General features: G+C 38.6%; 1 protein-coding gene across 1 annotated transcript in view; it reads left to right on the top strand.

The window, feature by feature from the left end:
• Nucleotides 1–26,067, top strand: part of CUL5 (cullin 5) — a gene marked incomplete at both ends in the record, with an annotated part of 76,363 nt that overhangs the window by 11,047 nt on the left and 39,249 nt on the right. The window contains 5 exon segments of the mRNA XM_080720044.1: nt 11,045–11,144; nt 15,959–16,135; nt 18,859–19,000; nt 22,480–22,625; nt 22,718–22,815. Coding sequence (XP_080576170.1) covers nt 11,045–11,144; nt 15,959–16,135; nt 18,859–19,000; nt 22,480–22,625; nt 22,718–22,815 — 663 coding nt within the window.

Here is a 26,067-nt window from a genome sequence, read left to right as displayed (position 1 = left end):
CAAAGAACGTCTAAAACTCCCAGTGGCCAAACTCATCACGCCCTCCAGGGAATCAGAACGGAGCTCAAAACCCAAAAAGAAATATGCCAGCTTCATGGCCGAGTACGTGACAGCAGCACCATATTGCCAGCAGCAGCAGCTAGTTCACCTAGCACACAACAGCTCCAGATCATCAAACACAACAACCGTAAGTGAAATTCCAGCCCCTAAAGGAGAAATCTCAGCATTGCACCCCCAGGGACTTGCGCAGCTTTGATAATTTCCCTGGGTCTGAGATTTCACAGTCCAACCCAGTGAAGGAGTAGTAGAAGGCAGAGATACCACACCCTAGTCACAGCTCCCCTTGGGAAAATGCTCAGCCCAGCATCCCCACGGTCTCGTGCAACCTCAATTAACCCCTGGGTCTGAGATTTTGTGATACAACCCAGTAAAGGAGTAGTGGTGACTGAGATTACCACAGACACGAGATCCAGAGCACCCTAAATGAAGTCATGGTGACCCAGGGAAGAACCCAGAGAAGCCACAAACTTCTGAAATCATGGGAAAGAAGAGTAACAATGGAGCAATGAATGAATGCCCACAACCCCACAACATCAGAACCTGATGATACAGAAATTCAGAGATCTTCAGAAGATCAAATCAGAAATATAACTGTAGAAATAATACAGGACTTTTGAAAAGAATTTAGAGAGAGTTTAAAAGAAATAAAGGATGCAATCATTGAAGTAAAGGCATCAATTCAAACTAAGAATAATCGATTAGACCACATGAAGAATAGAATCTCGCTCCTAGAAGATGACCACTCCAAAAATGAAAGCATAGTTTATAATTTAGAAAAACAAATCCGACAGCAGGAATTTAACATTGAAGAAATATGGTCCCATTTTAAGAGAGCTAACCTAAGAATAATCGGAATAGAGGAGGGAAAAGAAGGTGAAACCAAAACGATTAATAATCTCTTCAAGGAAGTAATAGCAGAAAATTTTCCAAACATAGAGCAAGGGGTCGATACACAGGACCAGGAAATTTATAGAACTCCCTTTAGACAGGATCAGAGAAGAAGTTCCCCATGCCACATCATTGTCAAAATGACCAATGTGGAAGACAAGGAGAGTATCTTAAAGGCAACAAAAACAAAAGGCCAAGTGACATTCAGAGGCAAACCAATTATAATCACGCCAGACTTCCCAAATCAAGTCATGAAAGCCAGAAGGGCTTGGAGTAACATATTCCAAACTCTGAAAGAAACAATTTCCAGCCGGGCATGGTGGCGCACGCTTGTAATCCCAGCATTCGGGAGGCTGAGACCTGAGGATCGCGGTTTGCGGACAGCCTCAGCTACTTAGTGAGGCCCTCTGCAACACAGTGAGATCAGGTTTCAAAATAAAGAATAAAAAGTAAGGCAGGGGGTGTAGCTCGGAAGTTGAATGCCTCTGGGTTCCATCCCCAGACCCGCAAAAAAAAAAAAAAAAAAAAAAAAAAAAAAACCAATTTCCAGCCAAAAATTTCCTCAGCAAAACTATCTAGCAAATTAGATGGGGAAATAAGAAGCTTCCATGACAAACAGAAACTGAAGGAATTTATGTCTTCAAAACCAGCGCTAGAGAAAATACTCAAAGAGATTAACTACAAAGAAGAAATTGGTAATACACACCAGAACCAGAAAAACAAGATTTTCCATGCAGCAGACAACTAGGCAAAGAAGAATAAACAGTATTTCAAATAGAAATAAAATCTTAACATGTTAGGAATTAAAAATTATCTCTCAATAATCCCACTGAATGTAAATGGCCTCAACTCCCCAATAAAAAGACATAACGTGGCAAAATGGATTAAAAACCAGAATCCACTGGGTGTGTTGGCTCACACTTGTAATCCCCACGCTTGGGAGGTGGAGATAGGAGGATCGTGCAGGTTTGAAGATAGCCGTGCTGGCTTAAGAAACCCTGTTTCAAAAAAAAAAAAAAAAAAAAAATATATATATATATATATATATATATATATATATATATATATATATATATATAATAGGTCTGGGAGTGTAGCCCGGAGGCTTCCAGGAACCCCAGTACCACCAAAAAAAAAAACAAAAACCAGAATCCATCCATCTGCTGCTTGCAAGAAACACCTTACAAGTAAAGACAGGAACAAACTCAAGGTAAAGGGCTGGAGCAAGGTTATCTATGCTAACGGAACTCAAAGGCAAGCAGGAGTAGCAACTATGATATCAGACAAGTTAGACTTCAAACCCAAACTTATTAGAAGAGACAAAGGTCATATTTTACTGGTAAAAAGAATAATCCAGCAAGAGGAAATAACAATAATCAACATCTATGCCCCAAACATAGGTGCACCTACTTTCATAAAACAAACTCTTTGTGACATGAAGTCACACCTAAGTCCCAATACAATAATACTGGGAGACTTCAACACAACTCTCACATATTAGACCGATCTAACAGACAAAAGGTCAGCAAAGATGCCTCAGAACCAAAGAACACCATTAATCAAATGGACCTGTTGGATATATACAGAATATTCCACCCAACAACAGCGGATTTTACATTTTTCTCAGCTGCTCATGGAACCTTCTCCAAAATAGATCACATCCTGGGACACAAAATGAGCACTAGCAAATTCAAAAAATGTTACATACTTCCCTGTGTCATTTCAGACCATAATGGAATGAAACTAGAAATCAACTATAAGAAGACCCAGAAAACAACATAAACATGTGGAGACTAAACACCATACTTCTGAATGAAGAATGGGTCATAGAAGATGTAAGAGGTGAAATTAAGAAATTTCTAGAAACAAATGAAAATAAAGATACAACACATCAAAACCTCTATGACACTTTGAAAGCACTATTAAGAGGAAAATTTATAGCACTGAGTGCTCACATAAGAAAAACAGAAAATCTTCAAATAAATACCGTAACGAGACACCTCAGAGCCCTTGAAAAGCAGGGATAATCGAACCCCAAAGCCAGTAGAAGACAGGAAATTATTAAAAATAGAGCAGAAATTAATGAAATAGAGAATAAAACAATACAGAAAGTCAACAAAACCAAAAGCTGGTTTCTTGAAAAAATTAACAAGATAGATAAACCACTAGCCAACCTAACTAAAAATAAGAATCAACCCAAATTATGACGATGAGATTAAAAAGGAGACATTACTACTGACAGTGTAGAAATCCAGAGGATTATCAGAAACTACTTTGAAAAACTTTACTCCAACAAAATGGAAAATCTGGAGGAAATTGACAACTTTCTAGATAAATCCAACCTTCCTAAACTGAGTCGAGAAGATTTAGAACACTTAAACCAACCAATAACAATCAAAGAGATTGAAACAGCAATAAAGAGCTTAAAGTCAAAGGAAAGCCCAGGACCAGATGGCTTTCCAAGTGAATCCTATAAAACTTTTATAGAAGAGCTAACCCCAATATTGCTCAAACTATTTCATGAAATAGAAAAAAGTGGGACTCTCCCAAATACATTCTATGAAGCCAACATCACACTAATACCCAAACTAAATAAAGGCAGTTCAAGGAAGGAAAACTATAGGCCTATATCTCTGATGAACTTGGATGTAAAACTGTTAAAATACTAGCAACACGCATTCAGAACCACATAAAGAAAAATCATACACCATAACCAGGTAGCGTTCATCCCAGGGATGCAAGGCTGGTTCAACATACAGAAATCAATCCATGTAATTCATCATATAAACAGAATCAAAGGCAAAAATCATATGATCATTTCAATAGACACTGAAAAAGCATTTGATAAAATCCAACATCCATTTATGATAAAAACATTGCAGAGAATTGGAATAGAAGGAACATATCTCAGCATCATAAAGGCAATCTACAATAAGCCCACCACCAACATCATATTAAATGGGGAAAAACTTCAAGAATTTTCGCTAAAAACAGGAACAAGACATTTATCACCACTTCTCTTCAATATAGTACTAGAGACTCTAGCCAGAGCAATAAGGCAAGAAAAGGAAATCAGAGGAGTATAAATAGAGAAAAGCAGAACTCAAGCTTTCACTATTTGCAGATGACATGATACCATATTTATAAAACTCAACAAACTCACCAAAAGGCTTATAGAACTGATCAACAAATTCAGCAAAGTGTCTGGATACAAAATCAAATCTTAAAAAATCTTAAATGAAGCTTATATGTACACCAACCATAAATCCACTGGTAAAGAAATTCAGAAAACACTTCCACTCAGGACCTCCCACAAAAAAATAAAATACTTAGGAATAAACTTAACCAAGGAGGCAAAAGATCTCTACAAAGAAAATTCTAAAACATTGAAAAAAAGAAATTGAAGATCTTAGAAGATGGAAAGATCATCCATGTTCTTGGATTGGCAGAATAAATATTAAAATGGCCATATTTTCAAAAGTGATTTACAAATTCGATGCAATGCCCATTAAACTACTAAGATCATTCTTCACAGACATAGAAGAATCATTCCTTAAATTTATTTGGAATAACAAAAAGCCCAGAATACCCAAAGGTTCTTAGCAACAAAAACCATGCAGGAGGAATCACAATACCTGAGTTTAAACTATACCCAAAGCGAGTGTAATAAAAACAGCATGGTACTGGCACAAGAACAGAATCATAGACCAATGGAGCAGAATAGAAGACCCAAAAATAATCTCACACACTTTTGGCCAATTGATTTTTGACAAAGGGGTCAAAAAAACATACACTGGAAAAAAGATAGCCTCTTCAAAATGGTGTTGGCAAAACTGGTTAACCATATGCAGAAAATTGGAAATTAATCCCACTTTCTCACCCTGCACAAGAGTCAATTCAAGGTGGATCAAAGACTTGGAAATTAAACCAGAGACCTTGAAGCTCCTTGAAGAGGGAATACGTCCAGCACTGCAACACATAGGCACAGATAAACACTTTCTTAACAAGACCCCAAAGGCACAACAAATTAAAAGGCGAATCAATATGTGGGATTGCATGAAACTGAAGAGCTTCTGTTCAGCAAAGAAAACTGTCAAGAACCTCAACCGAGAGCCAACAGAATGGGATAAGATTTTTGCCACCTACATCTCCGATAGAGGACTAATATCTAGAATATACAAATAACTCAAGAAACTCTAACACTAAAAAAAAAAAAAACACCCAATTAAAAAAATGGGCAAGCAAACTAGACACTTCATGAAAGAAGAAATTCAAATGGCCAATAAATGCATGAAGAAATTCTCAACATCATTGGCAATCAGAGAGATGCAAATCAAAACTACCCTGAAATTTCACCTAATTCCAACTAGAATGGCAAACATTCAAAACACAAAACAACAACAAATGCTGGAAAGGATGTGGAGAAGTGGGAACTCTGAAACATTGTTGGTGGGATTGCAAATTAGTGCAACCAGTTTGGAAAACAATATGGAGAATCCTCAGAAGAATGGGAACAAATCTACCATTTGATCCAGCAATACCACTTCTGGGTATCTACCCAAAAGAAAAGAAACCAAACTACCAAACTAATGCATGTATATCTCTGTTCATAGCTGCACAATTCTCCATAGCCAAACTATGGAACCAGCCAAGATGTCCATCAACATATGAATGGATTACAAAACTGTGGGATGTGTACACAATGGGATTTTACTCAGCCATTAAAAAAAAAAAAAACTCAATTACATTATTTTCAGGGAAATGGATGGAACTGGAGGACATTATGCTAAGTGAGATTAGTCAGTCACAAAAAATAAGAAATCAGATGCTTTCCCTAATATGTGAAAGCTAAGGAGAAATGGGTCATAGGAGGTACTCTAGATGAAAAAGGAAATCTTATAGAGGGGCAAACAACCTAAATGAGGTGCTGGGAGGAGGGAAGAAGGAATTTCCCTGAAACACACAATGTATTTAAACATATTGAAGTCAACCACTAAGCCGAGCAAGGGAAGGAGGGATTTGGGGAGGGAATGGGGTGGGAATTGGGTAGGGGCTAAATGGGTGATGTGTACATGTATGTCCATACAAGTTTTTTACCCCAATATGATGTATGAATATAATGCACCAATAAAAAATTTTAAAAATCTGAGCCAGGCGTGGTGGCGCAGGCTTGTAATCCCTGCACTTGGGAGGCTGAAACAGGAGGATTTCTCAAGTTCAAAGCCAGCCTCAGAAACTTAGTGAGGCCCTCTTTCAAAATGAACAAAAAATAGGGCAGCGTGTGTATCTCGGAGGTCGAATTCCCCTGGGTTCCATCCCCATGCCCCCCCCCACAAAAATCTGATGTATATCAATGCTTTTGATATTAACTACATTGATTTTTCTAGATTTCTTCTCCTTTTTTCATAATGTATATCTTTTTTTTTTCCCCCACTTGGAGTGCTATTGGCATTTGAGTGGTATTAGAGATTGTCCTGCATTCTATGCAATATTTACCAGCTCTGTCCTTTACTTTTGTAAATTCTAGTAGCATATACTCAATGTGTGCCCTATTCCCCACTCCATATTCAGGAAACAAGGTTTTCACATGTCTCCCCATATCATCTTGGGGAAACCATCCTTCCTCAGCTGAGAACTGTTACTCCAGATCCATGCTCTTAGATGAGGTGCCTCTGATCTATGAAATTGGTACCAGAATTAAAGTTATTTTCAGCTTGTGACCTTAAGAAAATTCATCTTTATTACATATAAGATTAAGAGATATTTTATTACTAAGTTTATTTTTATGACATCTTGTTTTTATCTTTTTCTAGCTGACTCATTTGTGTGTGCCTCTCAGATATTTAAATTTCTAGAGTTTCATTTTTTTCTTACTCCTTTACTAGAGTTCTCATGTTTGCAGTCCAGATTAATTCCTGAACTGAATTTCTAGACCCATGTAGCCAGTTGCTTTGTGCATATTTGTTCTTCCTTCTCCTCCTCCTTCTTTGCAGAACTAGGGATGGAACCCTGGGGAATTCTACCTCTGAGCTACACCCCCAGCCCTATTTTTTATTCTTTATTTTGAAATAGAGTCTCACTAATTTGCAGAGGGCCTCACTGAGTAGCTGAGGCTGGCCCCAAACCTGTGGTCCTCCTGTTTCAGCCTAGCAAGTACTGGGATTACAAGCGTGTGCCACCACGCCCAGCCATATTTGTTTCTTAAGTTTCATGAATACTTCAAATGTTACTCAGTAGTGGTACCACTCCTGCAGTTCTATTACTTATGGTAGTAAGATAGGATTGAGATAGGGATTGCAGGTTCAAGGCCAACACACAGTAACTTAGTTTTTTTTTTTTAATTTTAAAATTAAAAACTAAAATAGGCCTGAGGGTATAGCTCAGAGGTAGAATGCCCCTAGGTTTAATCCCCAGTACCACCCCAAACCCCAAAAGATATTATTCATTGTCTCAAATGAGCTGGGTAAGGTGGCACATGCCTGTGATCCCAGTACTTGGAAGGCTGAGACAGGAGGATTACAGGTTCATGGCCAGGTTCAGCAACTTAGGGAGGCCATCTGCAATTTAGTGAGACCCTGTTTCAAACTAAAAATAAGCTTAAAAATAGGGCTGGGGGTATAACTCAGAGGTAGAACACCCCTGGGTTTTCAACTGAAGCACCAAACCATAGTGTCAAATGAAAAATCTGGAAGTTTTTTGTTGTTGTTTTGTTTTGTGGTATTGGGGGTGGAACCCAGGGTCTTTTCTACCTCCATGCTATACTCCCAGACCTATTTTATACTTTATTTGGAAACAGAGTCTCACTAAGCTGAGAGCTTCACTAAGTAGCTGAGGCAGGTTCAAATGTGTGCAATACTGTCTCAGCCTCCTAAGTGCTGGGATTACAAATGTGATCCACCAAACCCATCTAAAATCTGGAAGCTTTTAACTTCCTGATTTTTACTTTCTCATGTCCAATTGATTACTAGGTTTCATAGAGTTTTATTAAACATTTCTTGAATTGAACTTCTTTCCCTCTCAGGTGTTCTTTTTGCCAGTCTGAGCGATTATAGTAGTTCTCTTTGTCCAGTCCTCCTTTATTATGTATCTGTGTACTAATTATGCACTGCTGCATAACAAATTACTCTAAAACTTAGTAAATGAAACCACAGACTTATTTCACAGTTTCTGAGGGTGAGGAATCTGATTATGGCTTCTCTGTGTCTCTCATGAGGTTGTAGTCCAGATTCCGGTAAAATCTATGTCTAGATTCAAATAGGCCCAAATGGTCTTCCCAGCTCACTCACAAGATTGTCAGGCCTCACTCTTCCCTGGCCAAAGACTTCAGTTCCCCACCAAGCAGGCCTTTCCATAGGGCTGGTTTCAGTGTGATAGCTTGATTTCCACAGAGCAGTTACAGTTGGGCATCACTTAACAATAGGAACGCATTCTGAAAATGTTTGGTCAGATAATTTTGTCATTGTGTGAACATCATAGAATATACTTTTATTTATTTATGCATTTATTTTTGCAGTACTGGGGATAGAACCTGGGACATTCTACCTCCAAGCTATACTCTCAGTCCGATTGTTTATTCTTTATTTTGAAACAGTGTCTCTCTGAGTTGCAAAGGGCCTAAGTAAGTAGTTGAGGCTGTCCATGAACAGCATCCTCCTGTCTCAGCCTCTCAAAATGCTGGGATTACCAGCGTGCTCCACCTCTCCCAGCTCATCATAGAATATACTTACATAACCAGAATGGTATAGGTCAATCATACATGGTGGCCTTTTGATGTCATCAAAGACACAGCATAAGATCTGTGAAGTTGCTGCTGGCATAACATGGTATACTGTGTGTGTGTGTGTGTGTGTGTGTGTGTGTGTGTGTGTGTGTGTGTGTGTGTTACTGGGAGTGGAACTCAGAGGCTTTTCTACCACTGGGCTATCCTCCCAGACCTATTTTTATACTTTATTTGGAAACAGGATCTAAGTTGCTGAGAGCTTCACTAAGTAGCTGAGGCTGGCTTCGAACCTATGCAATCCTCCTGTCTCAGCCTCCCAAGCGCTGGGATTACAAGCATGCGCCACCACGCCCAGCTTGGCATACTGTTTTACAGTAAACTTTTTTTTTTTTTGGTGGTACTGGGGTTCCTCGAAGCCCTTCTACCTCCGGGCTACACTCCCAGACCTATTTTTACATTTTTATTTGGAAACAGGGTCTCCTAAGCCAGCGTGTGCGGCTGGCTTCGAACCTGCGCAATCCTCCTGTCTCTGCCTCCCAAGTGCCGGGATTACAAGCGTGCGCCACCACTCCTGGCTACAGCAAACTTTTTAAATAAGTATAAGGAAGTCTGGAATGGTGGTACAGGCCTATAATTCTAGTATTTGAGAAGATGAAACAGGTTCAAAGGCAGCCTTGGCAACTTAGTGAGGTCCTCAGTATGTGTGCTTAGCATATGTAAGGCCCTGGAGTCAATCCCCAGCACCCCCACAAACACATTCCCAGCCTGCATGCTGTCTCTGCCCCACTACCTCATTATTTTGTTTGCTTTTTTTTTTTTTTTTTTTGTCAGTGTTATAGAACCATGCTGATCTGTAGCCTCACCCCTGCATACTGTTTTTGTTTTTGTTTTTTGGTGGTACTGGGGATGGACCCTTCTATCTCTGGGCTACACTCCCAGACCTATTTTATATTTTATTTGGAAACAGGGTCTCTTAAGCCAGTGAGGTTGGCTTCGAACCTGCGCAATCCTCTGTCTCCGCCTCCCAAGCATGGGGATTACAAGTGTGCCCCACCATGCCCGGCTGCATACTGTCTTTAATGGTATCATTTATTCAGTTCAGATTTAATGTCATGACTGATATTGTTTGTATTGCTTTTTTTTTTTTTTTTTTTTTTTTTTTTTTGCAGTACTGGGGATGGAATCCAGGGGCATTCTACCTCCAAGCTACACCCCCAGTCCTATTGTTTATTCTTTATTTTGAAACGGGATCTTACTGAGTTGCTGAGGGCCTCACTAAGTAGCTGAGGCTCTCCGCACACTGCAATCCTCCTGTTTCAGCCTTCCAAGCACTGGGATTACAAGCATGCACCACCGCTCCTTCTGTTACTTTTTTTTAAATATACTTTTATTGGTACATTATAGTCGCACTGTAATATAAATCATAGTGATAGTAACACACGTGCACATAGCACTTGGTGGGCTTTCCCCCAGGTTTTTATTACTTTTATAACTATCATTTATTAAGTGTTACTGTTTTATTTTTCTTTTTTACTTTCAAAGTTTACTTTCATTAGTGGTTATCTTCCTGTTTTCTTGTATCCCGTAGTATTACTATTAATTGAAAGCAGAATCCTGTTTTTTATGCCAGTGTCATCTTATTTTTTCTTCTCCTTCTCCTCCTCTTTTTTTTCTTCCAGTATTAGGGATAGAACCCAGGGGCATTCCATCTCTGAGCTACACCCTCAGCCCTATTTTTTATTTTTAATTTTGAAACAGGGTCTCACTAAGTTGCACAGGGCCTCACTAAGTAGCTAAGGCAGGCCGCAACCCTGCTATTCTCATGTCTCAGCCTCTCAAGTACTGGGATTACAAGTGTGAGCTGCCACCACCCGGCCTATCCTATTTCTTCTATAGTTCTCTTCTACCCAAGAAAATTGAAACTTGGAATACTTCTTACCTTTTGCTTTTATTATTCTCTATCCCTTAAAAATAAAACTTTGAAAAATGCTTATGCTTATTTTCTCCCTCCCCTACTCCTCAAACCCTATGTTAGATTTTTTTAAATATAGTTAAGCATTTATAAATAATTTCCTTTATAGCATGGGCTGTTTCAAAATAAAATAGGACTGGCGTGTAACTCAGAAGTAGAACACTCCTGGTCAATCCTTAGTAACACACACACACACACACACACACACACACACACACAAGTGAAAATAGAAGCAAATATATGTGTGAAACAGCTTAGAAAGAGTGCTTAGTCCTTGTGAAGGAATTCAGGTATCATTAGCTTGGTCTGCTATGGTCTATTGAAAGCTGCACTTTTACAGATCTTAAATGTATTTTGTTTGTTCTTTGATTATTAATAATTGATGACTTGCTTTATTTTTACAGGGATGTGCATGCAGTCTGTCTCTGGGATGATAAAGGCCCAGCAAAAATTCATCAGGCTTTAAAAGAAGATATCCTTGAGTTTATTAAGCAAGCACAGGCAGTAAGTTCTGTATCTTTATTTTAGATTGCTTTTCCTTTTGAACCCCAAGGCCTTGCACTTGCTAAGCTTGTGTTCTATCTGAGGCTGTCCTCACTGAACTACTACCAGGGTCTTTATCTAGTTTAAAACTATTAAGACAATATCAGTACAGCTGGGCGTAGTAGCACACGCTTGTAATCCCAGTGCTTGGGAGGCTGAGACAGGAGGATTGCACAGGTTCGAAGCCAGCCTCAGCTACTTAGTGAGGCTCTCAGCAACTTAGTGAGACCCTGTTTCAAAATAAAGTATAAAAAAAATAGGTCTGGGAGTATAGCCCGGAGGTAGCAAAGCCCCTGGGTTCCACCCCCAGTACCACACAAAAAAAGACAGTATCATGTTTTGTGATTTTTGAAGGTAAGACTTCCTAAAGTAATTTAGAATATCATACTGGAGCAAGGTATAGTGATACACGCCTGTAATCCTAGTACTTTGGAGGCTGAGGCAGAAAGATCACAGGTTTAGCCTCAGCAAGTAGTAAGGCTCTCATCAACTTTGTTTCAAAATAAAATTTTAAAAGGCTGAGGGTGCAACTCAGAGGTAGAATGCCTCTGGGTTCAGTCATTAGTACCACCAAAAAATAAAAATATTACACCTGACTTGACACATTTGTTAAATTTTTAAATGAAATAATTGTCATTTGTTGGATGTTTTCACCCACAGTAATATTTTTTATTTTGTTTGTTTGTTTGTTTGTTTGTTTGTTTGTTTATTGGTACCGGGGGTGGAACCCAGAGGCTTTCTACCTCCGGGCTATACTCCCATACCTTTTTTTTTATATTTTATTTGGAAACAGGGTCTCACTAAGTTGGTAAAAGCCTCACTAAGTAGCTGAGGCTGGCTTCAAACCTGTGCGATCCTCCTGTCTCAGCCTCCCAAGCGCGGGGATTACAAGCGTGCGCCACCATGCCCAGCTAATATTTTTTTAAATTTTTTATTGGTGCCCCACAGTAATAATTTCTCTTGAGAGTGTATTATCTTCAGTTAAATGATGCCATAAAGAGTTTAGTTTTTTATACATTTTTAGAAGTTTGAACTACCATTATCTTTTGGCATCATCTTTAGCCAAAAGATAATGGTAGTCACATACATCTGTTTTTTTCTCTCATGACTAATACAATTCCAGATACTTCTCTGATTGTAAAATCCTGGGATTCTCCTTTGTATTATTACTGCTGAACTGAAATCAGGACTTCTGCGTTGGTGTTATAAATAAAATTTTAATTTTCTAAAATGAAGGCAGATCTCATGTAGGTTTTTGGTCAATTATGCAAGCATTAGTTTAGGTGGCCTTGAACCCACGATCCTTACAGAAATTAATCTTTTAATAAAGATATCTTTCAGCCTTTGGTTATAAAATTATATGCTTCAGTACAACAATTTAATTAAAACTTTTTCTAAAAATGATTTAGAAATACATTTTCCATTTATATTAGAAAACATCAACTTACCTGTTTATATTCTTTATTGAAGATAAATTATGTCACTGTACGTGGTGGCACATGTTTGTAATCCCAGCATTGGGGAGGCTGAGACAGGAGGATCGCAAGTTTGTGGCCAGCTTCAGCTACTTAGTGAGGCCCTTTGCAATTCAGTGAGACCCTGTTTCAAAATAAAGAATAAAATAATAGGGCTGGGGATGTAGCTCAGAGGTAGAATGCCCCTGGGTTCCATCCCCAGTACCTCAAAAAAAGAAAAAAAATGATAAATTATATCTATTTAAGAGTTTATAGTTTTATTCTTTAGCTTCTAGAAATCTAGAAATAGGGTAATAAAGGGCCTCATAGATATTAGCAGATGTTAACAAATATATTCAATACTAACATACAAAGTATGTAAGGGTTTCATTGTAACATAGGGTAATAAAGTCCAAACTGTAGATGTTAGTAAGAACCTGAAAATGGGATCTAGTACCACTGATTCAGAGCAGGTAAGCTGTAGAACTAGAATTTATAAAGAATTTTTAAACTCTTATAAATCAGCCTGGCGTGGTGGTGCACGCTTGTAATCCCAGCATTTGGTAGGCTGAGACCCAGAGGATCATAAAGAATTAAGAATAGGGCTGGGGGTGTAGCTCAGAGATAGAATGCCTCTGGTTTCCATCCCCAGTACTGCAAAAAAATAAGTAAAATGACCAAAAAGAAACTGGAAGAGTACCTCAGTGGTAGAGCACCACAAAAACTTAATAAGTGACCAAAAAAAGGAAGTCAGTCCCAGCACTCAGGAATCTGAAGCAAGAGGATCGCCTGAGCACAGGAATTCAAAACTAGCTTGGGCAACTTAGTGAGATGCTTTTTATATTAGCCTAATTGTACTTATTTATGCATTTATTTTCAGTCCTTGAGGTTGAACCTAGTGCTTTGTACATCCTAGACAAGTTCTCAACCACTGAACTGAAGCTCTAGCCCCAAGTAACTAATTGTTCATAATTCTGTGGATTGTAATTTGGGCTGGGATCAGTTGATTTCACCTAAACATACTAAAGCAGCAGTAGTTTGTGTGAGCTGTACAGGGACTGGATGGTCCTAGAGAACCTAATCATATATCTGGTATGTGAAATTGGTTTTCTCTTCCACCACGAGATTTCTCATTCTCAAGGAAACCACCCTTAAAGTGAGATTAGAATCTACATGACCTCTTAAGATCTAAAATTTAGAAATCTCCCATTATGCTGGGCGTGGTGGCACACGCTTGTAATCCCCATGCCTGGGAGGCGGAGACAGGAGGATTGCGCTGGTTCGGAGCCAGCCTCCCTGGCTTAAGAGACCCTGTTTCCAAATAAAAAAATATAAAATAGGTCTGGGAGTGTAGCCCAGAGGTAGAAGGGCTTCCAGGAACCCCAGTACCACCAAAAAAAAAAAAGAAAAAAGAAGAAGAAATCTCCCATTACCTCTATGAGCTTTTGTTGGTCAGAGCAAGTTGGAGGACCAGCCCAAACATTAGCAGCAGGGAAATTAACTTCATTGCCGTGTGTGTGTGTGTGTGTGTGTGTGTGTGTGTGTGTGTGTGTGTAGGGGATTGGGGATTGAACCCAGGGGCATTCTATCGCTGAGGTACACCCCCACTTCTATTTTTTTTTTTTTTTTTTTAAACAAAGTCATTGAGTTGCTGAGGCTGGCCATGAATCTACAATCCTCCCATTTCTGCCCTCCAAGTATTGGGATGACAGGTGTGCACCACTGTGCCCTGCTTGACCCCATTGTTTTCTAAGAAACTGAGATATACTGCCTCGCATCCAAGAGGCCCTGGATTCTATCCCTACCACCAACTCCTTTCTAAACTGAAACATCATTTACCTACCATAAAATTTACTGTCTTAAAGTGTATGATTAAGTGAGTTCTAGTATATTCATAAAAGTTGTATATATTGTCTCCCACTAATTTCAAAGTATTTTCATCACCCCTAAAGAGTACCTCTGAGCCAGGTATAGTAGTGGCTTATGCTAGTCATCTCAGCTAAATGTACTAAAAGGAGCTAAATGTACTTAGGAGGCTGAGATAGGAGAATTGCAGGTTCAAGGCCAGTTTACAGTAATACAACAAGACCCTGTTTCAAAATAAAAAGTAGCTCCAGACCTGGTGGCACACTCTTGTAATCCCAGCATTTGGGAGGCTGAGACTGGAGGATCGTGGTTCACGGACAGTCTCAGTTACTTAGTGAAGCCTTCTGCAACTTAGTGAGACCCTGTTTCAAAATAAAGAATAAAAAATAGGGCAGGGGGTATAGCTCAGAGGTGTAGCCGCTGGGTTCCATCCCCAGTACCACCAAAAAAAACTTAGCTAGTCATTGTGGCAAATGTTGACCCTAGTACTTGGGAGGCCAAGATAGGCAGATCACATGATTGAGGCCAGGACATGTGAACTTTGCAAGACCCTTAGCAACTTAGTGAGACCCTGTTTCAGAATAAAATATAAAATAGGGCTGGGGTGTAGCTCTGAGATAGAAGTCCTCTGGGTCCAATCCCAGTACCAAAAAATTAAATAGGACTTAATAGGGCTAGGAGTATAGCTCAGTGATAGAATGCCCGAGTTCAATTCCTAGTACACACACACACACACACACACACACACACACACACACACACACACACAATTACAAGTCACTTCCTGCATCTTTCCTCCCAACTCCAGGCAACCACTAATCTCTTTTCTGCCTCTATGTATTTGCCTGTTCCTGTTCTTGACATTTTCTATGAAATAGGTTTCCTACAGTATGTAGCTTTTTGTGACTGGTTTCTTAAATTTACTTGAGATAGAGGTGTGTGTGTTTTGTTTTGATACTGGGGGTTGAAGCCAGGGGCGTTCTACCTCAGAGCTACACCCCCAGCCCTTTTGTTTTGTGCTGTTTTGTGTTTTGGGAAACAGTCTTGGTAGGTTGATGAGTGTCTGTCTACTGCTGTGGTTGTCTTGGGACCCAAATCCTTCTGTCTCCGCCTCCCAAGTGCTAGGATTACAAGCATGCACCACGGTGCCTGGCTGGGATAGGTGTTTCAAGATTTCACCTGTGTTATAGCATTTATCAGGATTTGTACCTCTTTGGATGAATAATAAGCTCCACAGTGTGGCTTATCTCACATTGCTTATCCGTTTATCAGTTAGGTTGTTTCGTCTGTTTGAATAATGTTGTTATGGATATTTGTGTTCCAGATTTTTACAAACATGCTTTACTTTCTCTTGAAAATATGGTTTTTATAATATTTAGAAATAATGGCATGGATATGTTTTATTTTTCAAAGCATACTACGTTTATTTCAAATTGATAAAATTCTTTTTTTCAGCGAGTACTGAGCCATCAAGATGACACAGCTTTGCTAAAAGCATATATTGTTGAATGGCGAAAATTCTTTACGCAGTGTGATATTTTACCGAAACCTTTTTGTCAACTAGAGATTACTTTAATGGGTAAACAGGGCAGCAATAAAAAGTCAAATGTGGAAGATAGTATTGTTCGAAAGGTAAGTCAGTCTTCCCATTGTTTTTCTAGTACTCTTCAGAAAGAGGATTATTTGAAGGCATTTGAAAATAATGTGGACTTTGAAATGGGTTTTTCTACTTCACATGTAAATTTCTTTTCAGCTATTCCTGGTTTTATTGAATAATAATCTTTTTATTTTATCCATCTTAGCTACAATTCTCTTTTATCTTTTTCTGTGGTCTAAAATTATAAATCTGTTGAGACAGGATTGGGTATGTTCAGGGTAGTATGGCCATAGACTGTAGATCTCTTGAACAGTAATTTAGAGTTTCAAGGTAAGGTCTTCCACCTATAAATTACTGTTTTTCTCTTTCAAAAATAATTTTATTAAATTGCCTTGTGATGAGCCAGCCATGGTGGCGCATGCTTGGGAGGCTGAAACAGAAGGATCACAGATTCACAGCCAGCCTCAACTACTTAGTGAGGTCTTCCACAACTTCGTGAGACCCTGTTTCAAATTAAAAAAAAAAAAAAATAGGGCTAGGGTTGTATAGTTCAGAGGTAGACTGCCCCTGGGTTCAATCTCCAGTTCTACCAGAAAAAAATTGCCTTCTGATAAGTTTGTGTTTAATTGTAGCTAAACTGTCATCTCTAATCTCTTACTTATAGTTGTTATAAACTCAGTATATACCATGCTTCTTTTTATATTTTGTGTTAATTGTAATTAACAGCCTGTGCCCAATAACAAGTTGTGATTTAATGGAAAGAAGTCAGCTTTGAAAGTTAAAGTTCCCAGTCTTACCTTGAAACTCTAAATTACTCTTCAAAATTTCTCTCTTCATTTACCAAGTATCTTCTTTCTTGTGAAAATCAAAAGTAACCAGATGTACACTGGGTCTGCTAAAGATTGAACCCAGGGCCTCACACTTGCTAAGCATTTGCTTTACCACTGAACTACCTCTTCAGCTCTAACCAGAGATTTGAAAAGTAAAAATTGCCATTTTGAACTTTAAATAACTTACTGTTTACTATGATGGTTTTAATAACAAACTCATACATTAAAATAGTGTGGCTTAGGCATTGTTACCCCATTCCCATCCTTAAAATTTCCTTTAATGTTGACAGGGATACCGTAAATTTAGATATCCCCTGATTCTTCAGTGGTAGGAATAATTGCAGCCTGAGAAATTGGTACCAAAGAAATGAAGATACTTTGAGATGCTCTGTAGAGGCTCTTCAGTTTGCAGCTCCATAATCTCTCCCCCTTGTTTTCACCATTCCTGTTAATCATGGAAAGCAGTGTGGAGCATTGGCTTGACATCAGAGTTGTTGAATTCAAATCCCAGAGCTGCCACTTAGGAACTGCATGATTGTAGGGAAGTTAAATTTATCGCAGGTTCCACCTATCTAAAGATAAGTATAAAATGTAGTATCTGTATCAGTATTGTGATAATTATTAAGTGAATTGTATTTGGAGAATATGTGGAGTATTCCTAGCTAGGTAGTGAATGTTATAAAACGTTGACCCTTGTATTGCTGCTGTTTCTGCTGTTTAACATTTCTCCTATATCCTGACAAAGTTACTTGGAGCACTAAAATGTATTCACTAACATATATATATGTATTTCTATCATTTTGATGGACATCCATAAGGTATGTTCTTTCTGTAAGGTCCAGTATCCAAGAGATTTTCTCTAGTTTTTAATGTATCAGTACAAACATGTATATGAGTATCCCCAGCATACCAGTATTTCTGAAATTCAACATGAAACTATGAGAAAAAAATTTTTTCTTTCTTTTGTACTACTGGGAATGAAACCCAGGGGCGTTCTATCTCAGCTATACCTCCAGCCCTGTTTTGTGTTTTATTTTAAAACAGAGTCTCACTAACTTCTGCAGAAGGCTTCACTAAATTGCTGAGGCTGATCGCGAACCTGCAATCCTTCTGTCTCAGCTTCCCAAATACTAGGATTACAAGGGTACACCACCACGTCCAGCTTGAGAAGGAACCTTTTTTATGTATTATATTTCACTTTTATAATGGTCACTGGAAATTTGTATTTTTTTGATAATTTTACTCACAGGAAAGCAGATAAGTAATAAAGCTGGGATTAAAACCCACTTATGTCTGATTCTGAAACTTGTTTTACATCCTTTATGCTAAATATACTACTTTCTTGAAGTAGTCACGTAAATTCAGGCTAAAATTTGATTTTTTTTATTATTATCATTGGTACTAGGGATTTAACTCAGCGGCATTCTACCTCTGAGCCAAAATAAAAATATTTTTTTATTTTGAAACAGTCTCACTAAGTTGCTTGAAGGCCTTGTTAAGTTACTGAGACTGGCTGAGAACCTGTGATTCTCCTCTTAGCCTTTCAAGTACTGGTCTTACAGGTGTGCATGCACCACCATACCCAGCTTGATTTCATTTTTTGTTTCTTTCTTTGATTGTTTTCATTTTCTTTTTTTTTTTTTTTTTTCAGCACCAAGGATGGACCCCAGGGGCATTCTACCTCCAAGCTACAGGCCCAGTCCTATTTTTTATTTTTTATTTTGAAAAAAAAGGTCTCACTAAGTTGCAAAGGGCCTCACTAAGTAGCTCAGGCTGACTGGGAACCTCCTGTCTCAGCTCTCAAGTACTAGATTTATAAGTGTACATCGCCATGTCCAGCTTGATTTTTTTTTTACTTTGTGTGTGTGGGTGTTAATATTTTGTATTTTAATGATAAATAATGTCATATATTGTTCTTGTTTTCCTAGCTCATGCTTGATACGTGGAATGAATCAATTTTTTCAAATATAAAAAACAGACTCCAAGATAGTGCAATGAAACTTGTACATGCAGAAAGATTAGGAGAAGCTTTTGATTCTCAGCTGGTTATTGGAGTAAGAGAATCCTATGGTATGTTCTGAACTTTTGTGTCCATTTCATGGGAATTCTGATAGTTCTATCAGAGTTTATGTTTATTAGCATATAAAGTAACATCTTTTTTTGTGCCAGATTATGGGGGTGGGGGGTATTGGGGATTGAACCCAGAGCTGTTTTCTTATTGAACTATACTCCCAACCACTTGTTATTTTATATTTTGAAACAGAGTCTCACTAAGTTCCTGAGACTGTCCTCAAACCTGTAATTCTCCTGACTCAGCCTACCAAGTACTAATATTTTGAGTTTGCATCATTGTGCCTGGCATGCTTTTGAGTACACAAATGCTAATAATTCTACTTTAAAGAAACCTACAGAGCCGAGCGTGGTGGCGCACGCTTGTAATCCCCGCGTTTGGGAGGAGACAGGAGGATCATGCAGGTTTGAAGCCAGCCACGCTGGCTTAAGAGACCCTGTTGCAAAAAAAAAAAAAAAAAAGTATAAAATAGGTCTGGGAGTGTGGCCCGGAGGTAGAAGGGCTTCCAGGAACCCCAGTACCACCAAAATGAATAAGTAAATAAAAAATAAACCGCCGGGCGTGGTGGCACATGCTTGTAATCCCCGCGCCTGGGAGGCGGAGACAGGAGGATCACGCTGGTTTGAAGCCAGCCTTGCTGGCTTAAGAGACCCTGTTTCCAGATGAAAAGGTTAAAAAATAGGTCTGGGAGTGTAGCCCGTGGGAGTGTAGCCCGGAGGTAAAAGGACTTCCAGGAACCCTAGTACCACCAAAAAAAATAAATAAATACAAATAAATTCTTTGAAATTAAAAAAATAAAATAAAATAAAGAAACCTACAAAGATTCATATTTTTGTGTCAGATTTTCTACACATCATTAATTTCTTGACTGGCATATCTTTTTAGTGACTTAAACTAGAAAATACAAGTTTTGAATCTATGTTTTGAATCTATAGCTTGTAAAAGGGAACTGGTTTTGTATTTGTTTACAGGAAGTTACTTCCCTTTGTACATTCTTTGCTATCTTTTCAGCTATTGATAATAATATTTTCATTTGTACTTCAAAAAATTTTTTTTATTTAGAGCTGGGTGTGGTGGCTCACGCTTGTAATCCCAGTGCTTGGGAGACTGAGACTGGAGGACTGCACAGTAGTTTTGAAGCCAGCTTCAGCTACTTAGTGAGGCTCTCAGCAAATTCGTGAGACCCTGTTTCCAAATAAAATATAAAATAGGTCTGGGAGTGTAGCCCAGAGGTAGAAAGCCCTTGGGTTCCATCCCCAGTACCACAAAAAAAAAAAAAAATTTTTTTTTTTTTGGTAGCACTGGGGATGGAACCCAGGGACAGTCTACCTCTGAGCGATACTCTCAGCCCTATTTTTTATTCTTTATTTTGAAACAGAATCTCACTAAGTTGCCTAGGGCCTCACTCAGTAGCTGAGGCTGACTGTGAAGCTGCAATCCTCCTGTCTCAACCTCTCAAGTGCTGGGATTACAAGTGTGCACCACCACTCCCAGCTTCATTTGTACTTTTGTGGGGGGGGGGGTACTGGGGGGAACCCAGGGGCTTTTCTACCTCTGGGCTACACTTCCAGACCCATTTTATACTTTATTTGGAAACAGGGTCTCACTAAGTAGCTGATTTGGCTTCGAACCTGTGTGATCCTCCTATCTCAGCCTCCCAAGCAGTGGGTCATTTGTACTTTTATATGTTATTTCCTCTAATTGGAATATTCTTCTAATTCATCTTCATCTTTTATTTTCTCATGGAGACCTTTCCTAATTCCTAGACTAGTCCTCTCTTAGTGATTCATATGTAGTACCTATTTCTCCTTGGTATAATACTTTTTTTTAAGTATCTAATTGACACTACATCTTTACTGAAAATAGAATAACTGGAACAAAATGGCTCTTGGCAAGTATTTGTTGAATTAATGAACAAAGAGAGTGTTATTTTTTACTGGCTTTTCTCCATTATTCCTATGTTTCTTCAGTTATCAGGTCTTTAGATTCTCATTAGCATTTCCCTGAAATTTACTTTTTTGGTGTGTGGGGGGGCATCTAGAGATGGAACCCAAGGGACATTCTACCTCTGAGCTACACGCCCTGCCCTATTTTTGTCTTTTTTATTTTGAAACAGGGTCTCACTAAGTTGAAGAGGGCCTCACTAAGTAGCTGAGACTGTCCGTGAACTGTGATCCTCTTGTCTCGTCTCTTGAATGCTGGGATTACAAGCGTGCACCACCACACCCAACTACTTCTTTTTATTTCAACTACCATCCTTTTAGTCCTATTTAAATTCTATATTTAGGCTTCTGAAACAGCTTACAGTAGTTTTATTACTATCATTGAACCCATGTACTGTTCACAGGAAAAATTTTTAAGTATGATTTTGTTGGTATTTTTTCTACTTATTTATTGCTTTTGTGGTGTTCCATGCCAAATTTCAGGCCTCTTAGTTTGAGATTTGAGGCTCTTCACAACCGTTTCTTGTATGTGTGGTACTGAGGACTAGACTCAGAGGCATTCACACCCTCAGACCTACTTTTATTTTGAAGCAGTGTCTCACCGAGTTCTGGACGACCTAAGTTGCTGAAGTTGGCCAGGATCCTCTTGTCTCAGCCCCACACATATTAGCATTACAGGCCTGTGCTACCACGCCCAGCATCTTCATAACCATTACCTTTTTTTCTTTCTTTGTGGTACAAGGGATTAAACCCAGGGCATTCTACCTCTGAGCTACACTCTGGGTCTTATATTTATTTAGAAACAATGTGTCATTAGGCCTGAATAAATTGCTGAGTCTAGCTGTGTAAACCTATGATTCTTCTGTCTCAGCCTCTTCACAACCATTTCTAACTACCATTTGATCCTGTATTCCATTATCCATATTACAGTAAACTTAAAAGATCTAGTCATTATAGCTTGTGCTTTCCTACTTCTGAACAGTTGCTTACTAATCTTACTAATCTGTCTAGGCAAATCTTTTCTTGTTCCTTAAGGTCGGTTTAAATCCCATCTGTTAAATGGATTCTTGATCCTGGACTGAGAAGTCAGCCTATTTCCAGTTCACAAATAAAATAGTCCATATCCTTAATTTGGATTTGTTACTTTGCTGCTTTTTCCTATTTTTATGGTTTTGTTTTGTTTTTTGTTTTGTGAACACAGAGCATTCTACCTCCAAGCTACACTCCAAGCCATATTTTTATTTGGAAACAGGGTCTTAGTAGATTGATGAGAGTCTCACAACTTGCTGAGGCTGTCTGTCTTCACACCTGTGATCCTTTTTGTCTCAGCCTCCCAGGTATGGGGATTATAAGCGTGGGCCACCATGCCCAGCTTCTGCTATGCTCTTTTTAATTTTTTATGAAGGATTTTGTCTTAAATGGTCATATGTTCTCTCATATGAGCATTGTCATCTTGCATGTAATAACTCCTCAATGTTTGCTATTCATTTATTATACTGAAAATATTGCTTGAAATTTTATTTTCTATTTTTCAGTTAACCTTTGTTCTAATCCTGAGGATAAGCTTCAAATTTATAGGGACAATTTTGAGAAGGCGTACTTGGATTCAACAGAGAGATTTTATAGAACACAGGCACCCTCCTATTTACAACAAAATGGTGTACAGAATTATATGAAATATGTAAGTCAGGAACTTCACATATTTGATCATTTTAGCTTTTCTCTTGATAGTTTTGGTATTCCTAAAGTGACTGCTATTTTGCTTTTGGACAGGCAGATGCTAAATTAAAAGAAGAAGAAAAACGAGCACTACGTTATTTGGAAACAAGGCGAGAATGTAACTCTGTTGAAGCAGTAAGTAATTTGAAATTTTACATTTTATGAGGTTATTTGGAGAACAGTAGCACGGGGATGGCAAAACATGACACTAACATTACTTACTCTTTATGTCTCTAACCAATTTTATGAGTTGGTTATAATACTCTTTCCCAATGAGTCAAAGCGCTGCTTCAGAGGCATCATATTCAGAACACACTGTTCTTCAGAGCTGGTGTGCAAAATAAAATTTGCCATCCCTACTATAGACTTTACTACTGAATGTGTAGTACTTAAATTCTTATCAGTTTCCTATTATGTTTTATACATACCTAAAATGAAACATTGTGATGATTTTCATGTTTAAAGTAGACTATATTCCTTGGCACATGTAGATGATTCTCATTATATCTAGCACTTATATTCTGTAAAGTGACTGTAAACATTGAATTAGCCACTACAGAATCATTACCTGTAGGAAGTCTTTTTGTAATGGGAGGATGTTTCAAACTTTTATCTTGTCATGAGAAAAATAAATTTCTGGTTTTAAAAGGGCGAAGAGGAGCCAGGGGTGCTGGTACATGCCTTTCATCCCAGTACTTGGGAGGCTGAGACAGGAGGAACACAGGTTTGAGGACAGCCTCAGCAAGTAGTGAGACTCTCATCAACCTAGTGGGACCCTATTTCAAAATTATAATAAAAGCCAGACATGGTGGCACACACTTGTAATCCCAGCACTTGGAGGCTGAGACAGGAGATTCACAGGTTCACAGCCACCTTCAACTACCCTTCTGCAACTTAGTGAGACCTTGTTTCAAAATAAAACATAAATACAGGGCTGGGGATGTAACTTGGAGATATAACGTCCCTGAGTTCAATCCCCAATACCACAAAGGAAAAACAAACAAATAAATAAATAGGGCTGATAATGTATCTCAGAGGTAGAATGCCCCTGGGTTCAATCCCCAGTGTCAAATAAATAAATACAAGCTCTAAGGGGTAGTAACCGTGCCAACTGGGTTTTTTGTTTTTTCACAAATAATTCATCTTAGTATGCTTTAGTAAGGAAACAAATAATCAAGTTTGGAGAGTCTTAGAATGTGCTTAGATATAACAACAGTATGTCCTTCAATTTCTTGTAGTTATCAGAGCCTTGAAACTGGATTGAGATTTACATCCACATAAGTAATTTTCCAATATGCCTATAACAAAACACCTCTCAACTGGGGATAGGATTTAAGAAACATTTTTTTTTCTTCTGACTTTTCTTTGCCTTTCTTCTGTCTCAAATGATAGTCATGTTTATTTTATTCTTTGTTAAAAATTCTGCTGAGTTGAATTTTTCCCCTTTTTGGGGGAGGACTTGTTTGTGGTTTGCTGTATATATCCTTTCAGTGATTACAAGATTTTTTTATATTGGCAAAGAAAAGGCAAGGGGGTGGAGACTAACTTAGTAATTTTTGTAGAAGTTCTTCATAGAAATTTTAATCCAGGCTCAGGCTTCATTCAGACTGCAGGGCCATTGAATGTTTCTAAATAAGGTGTACCCTGTTCAGAGTTATAATCTGTTCAGGAAGTTATAACTGGTAGAACTAAAGATTAGTTGGAAGCCGGGCGTGGTGGCACATGCTTGTAATTCTAGCATTTGGGAGGCTTAGATAGGAGGAACCCAGGTCACAGCCAGCCTCAGCTACTTGGTGGGCCCTCTGCGACTTAGTGAGACCCTGTTTCAAAATAAAGACTAAAAAATAGGAGTAGGGGTGTAGCCCGGAGGTAGAATGTCTCTGGGTTCCATCCCCAGTACTGGGGGGGGGGGGATTAATTGGAATGGGAAAGAGCCAGGAATACAATTCTTACAGTAATTCAAGCAAGACACAGGAGAGCCAAGTAGCATTGTAATAAATGGGAATGAAAAGGACAAGGGTAGAAAGGAACACCTGACAGAGGTGGAACGTTACGTCACATGTATTGGGACTAACTATTGCAAAGGATCAAGCTGATAGTGTTTGAAACTTAGTTCTGGAGAATAGTGTGACTAAAGACAGATAACGTAAAAATAAGTCTTAGTGAGAACGATAAATTCGGTTTGACAGATTTGGGTTTCAGGGGGGCTACTGCGGATTGAACCTGGGGACGTTCTACCTTTAAACTATACCCCCAGCCCTATTTTATTTGTTATTTTTGAAAGAGTCTCATAAAGTTTCTGAGGCTAGCCATGAGCCCATGATCCTGTCTCAGCCTCCCAAGCATTAAGATTTACAGCACCTGGCTTGGATTCTTTTTTTTTTTTTTTTTCTTTTGGTGGTGGTACTGGAGATGGAACTCTTCTACCTCCGGGCTACACTCCCAGACCTATTTTTATATTTTTTTACTTGGAAACAGGGTCTCTTAAGCCAGCAAGGCTGGCTTCAAACCTGCACGATCCTCTTGTCTCCGCCTCCCAAGCATGGGGATGACAAGCGGACACCATGACGCCTTGCATACTATGCCCTTTTTTTTTTCTTCAAAAGTTATTATTCTCACAAAATTTAACAACATAGATTAATATTAATTGGCAACTACTACATAGTTTGCACTATAAGTATTGTGCAGAGGAAACATCAAGCATCAAAACTATAGAATTAATTACAATGGGAATTTAAAGCTTAATGCCATTGCATTACTGTATTACAGACCTCACTGAGCTAAGAAGATGATTATGTATATATATATATCCTATTTATTAAATATTTAATTTATGCCATTTTTTTCTCCAAAGGGAAATATGTTAAATGAAGTATGGTGTAATAGAAGAAACTAAAAGGTCACTAAACCCTAGATTCAAATTTGATAAGAACAGAATATGGAGATTATTATTTGCATAGTGAGAAATGGTTATGGCTGGTATATAGCTCAATGGTAGACTACTTGCCTAATATACCAGAAAGTGTCTTGGAGCAGATTTGTTTTGTTTTGTTTTGTTTTGTTTTGTTTTGTTACTGGGGATGGAACCCCAGGGGCATACTACCTCTGAGCTAGCTATACCCCCAGCTCTTTTTTTTTTTTTTTTTTTTTTTTTTTTTTGTGTGTGTGTGTGTGGTACTGGGGTTCCTGGAATCCCTTCTACCTCTGGGATATATTCCCAGACCTATTTTTTACTTTTTTTTTTTTTATGTGGAAACAGGGTCTTCTAAGCCAGCGAGGCTGGTTCCGAACCAGCGCGATCCTCCTGTCTCCGCCTCCCAAGTGCGGGGATTACAAGCGTGCGCCACCATGCCCGGCTCAGCTCACTGAGTTGCTGATGACCTCACTACTAGTTGAGGCTGGCC

Source organism: Muscardinus avellanarius, assembly GCF_963383645.1.
Source record: "Muscardinus avellanarius genome assembly, chromosome: 1".
NCBI classification, from domain to species: Eukaryota; Metazoa; Chordata; class Mammalia; order Rodentia; family Gliridae; genus Muscardinus; species Muscardinus avellanarius.
The sequence above is the reverse complement of the archived record's forward strand: the minus strand, read 5'-3'. Positions and strand labels throughout refer to the sequence as shown.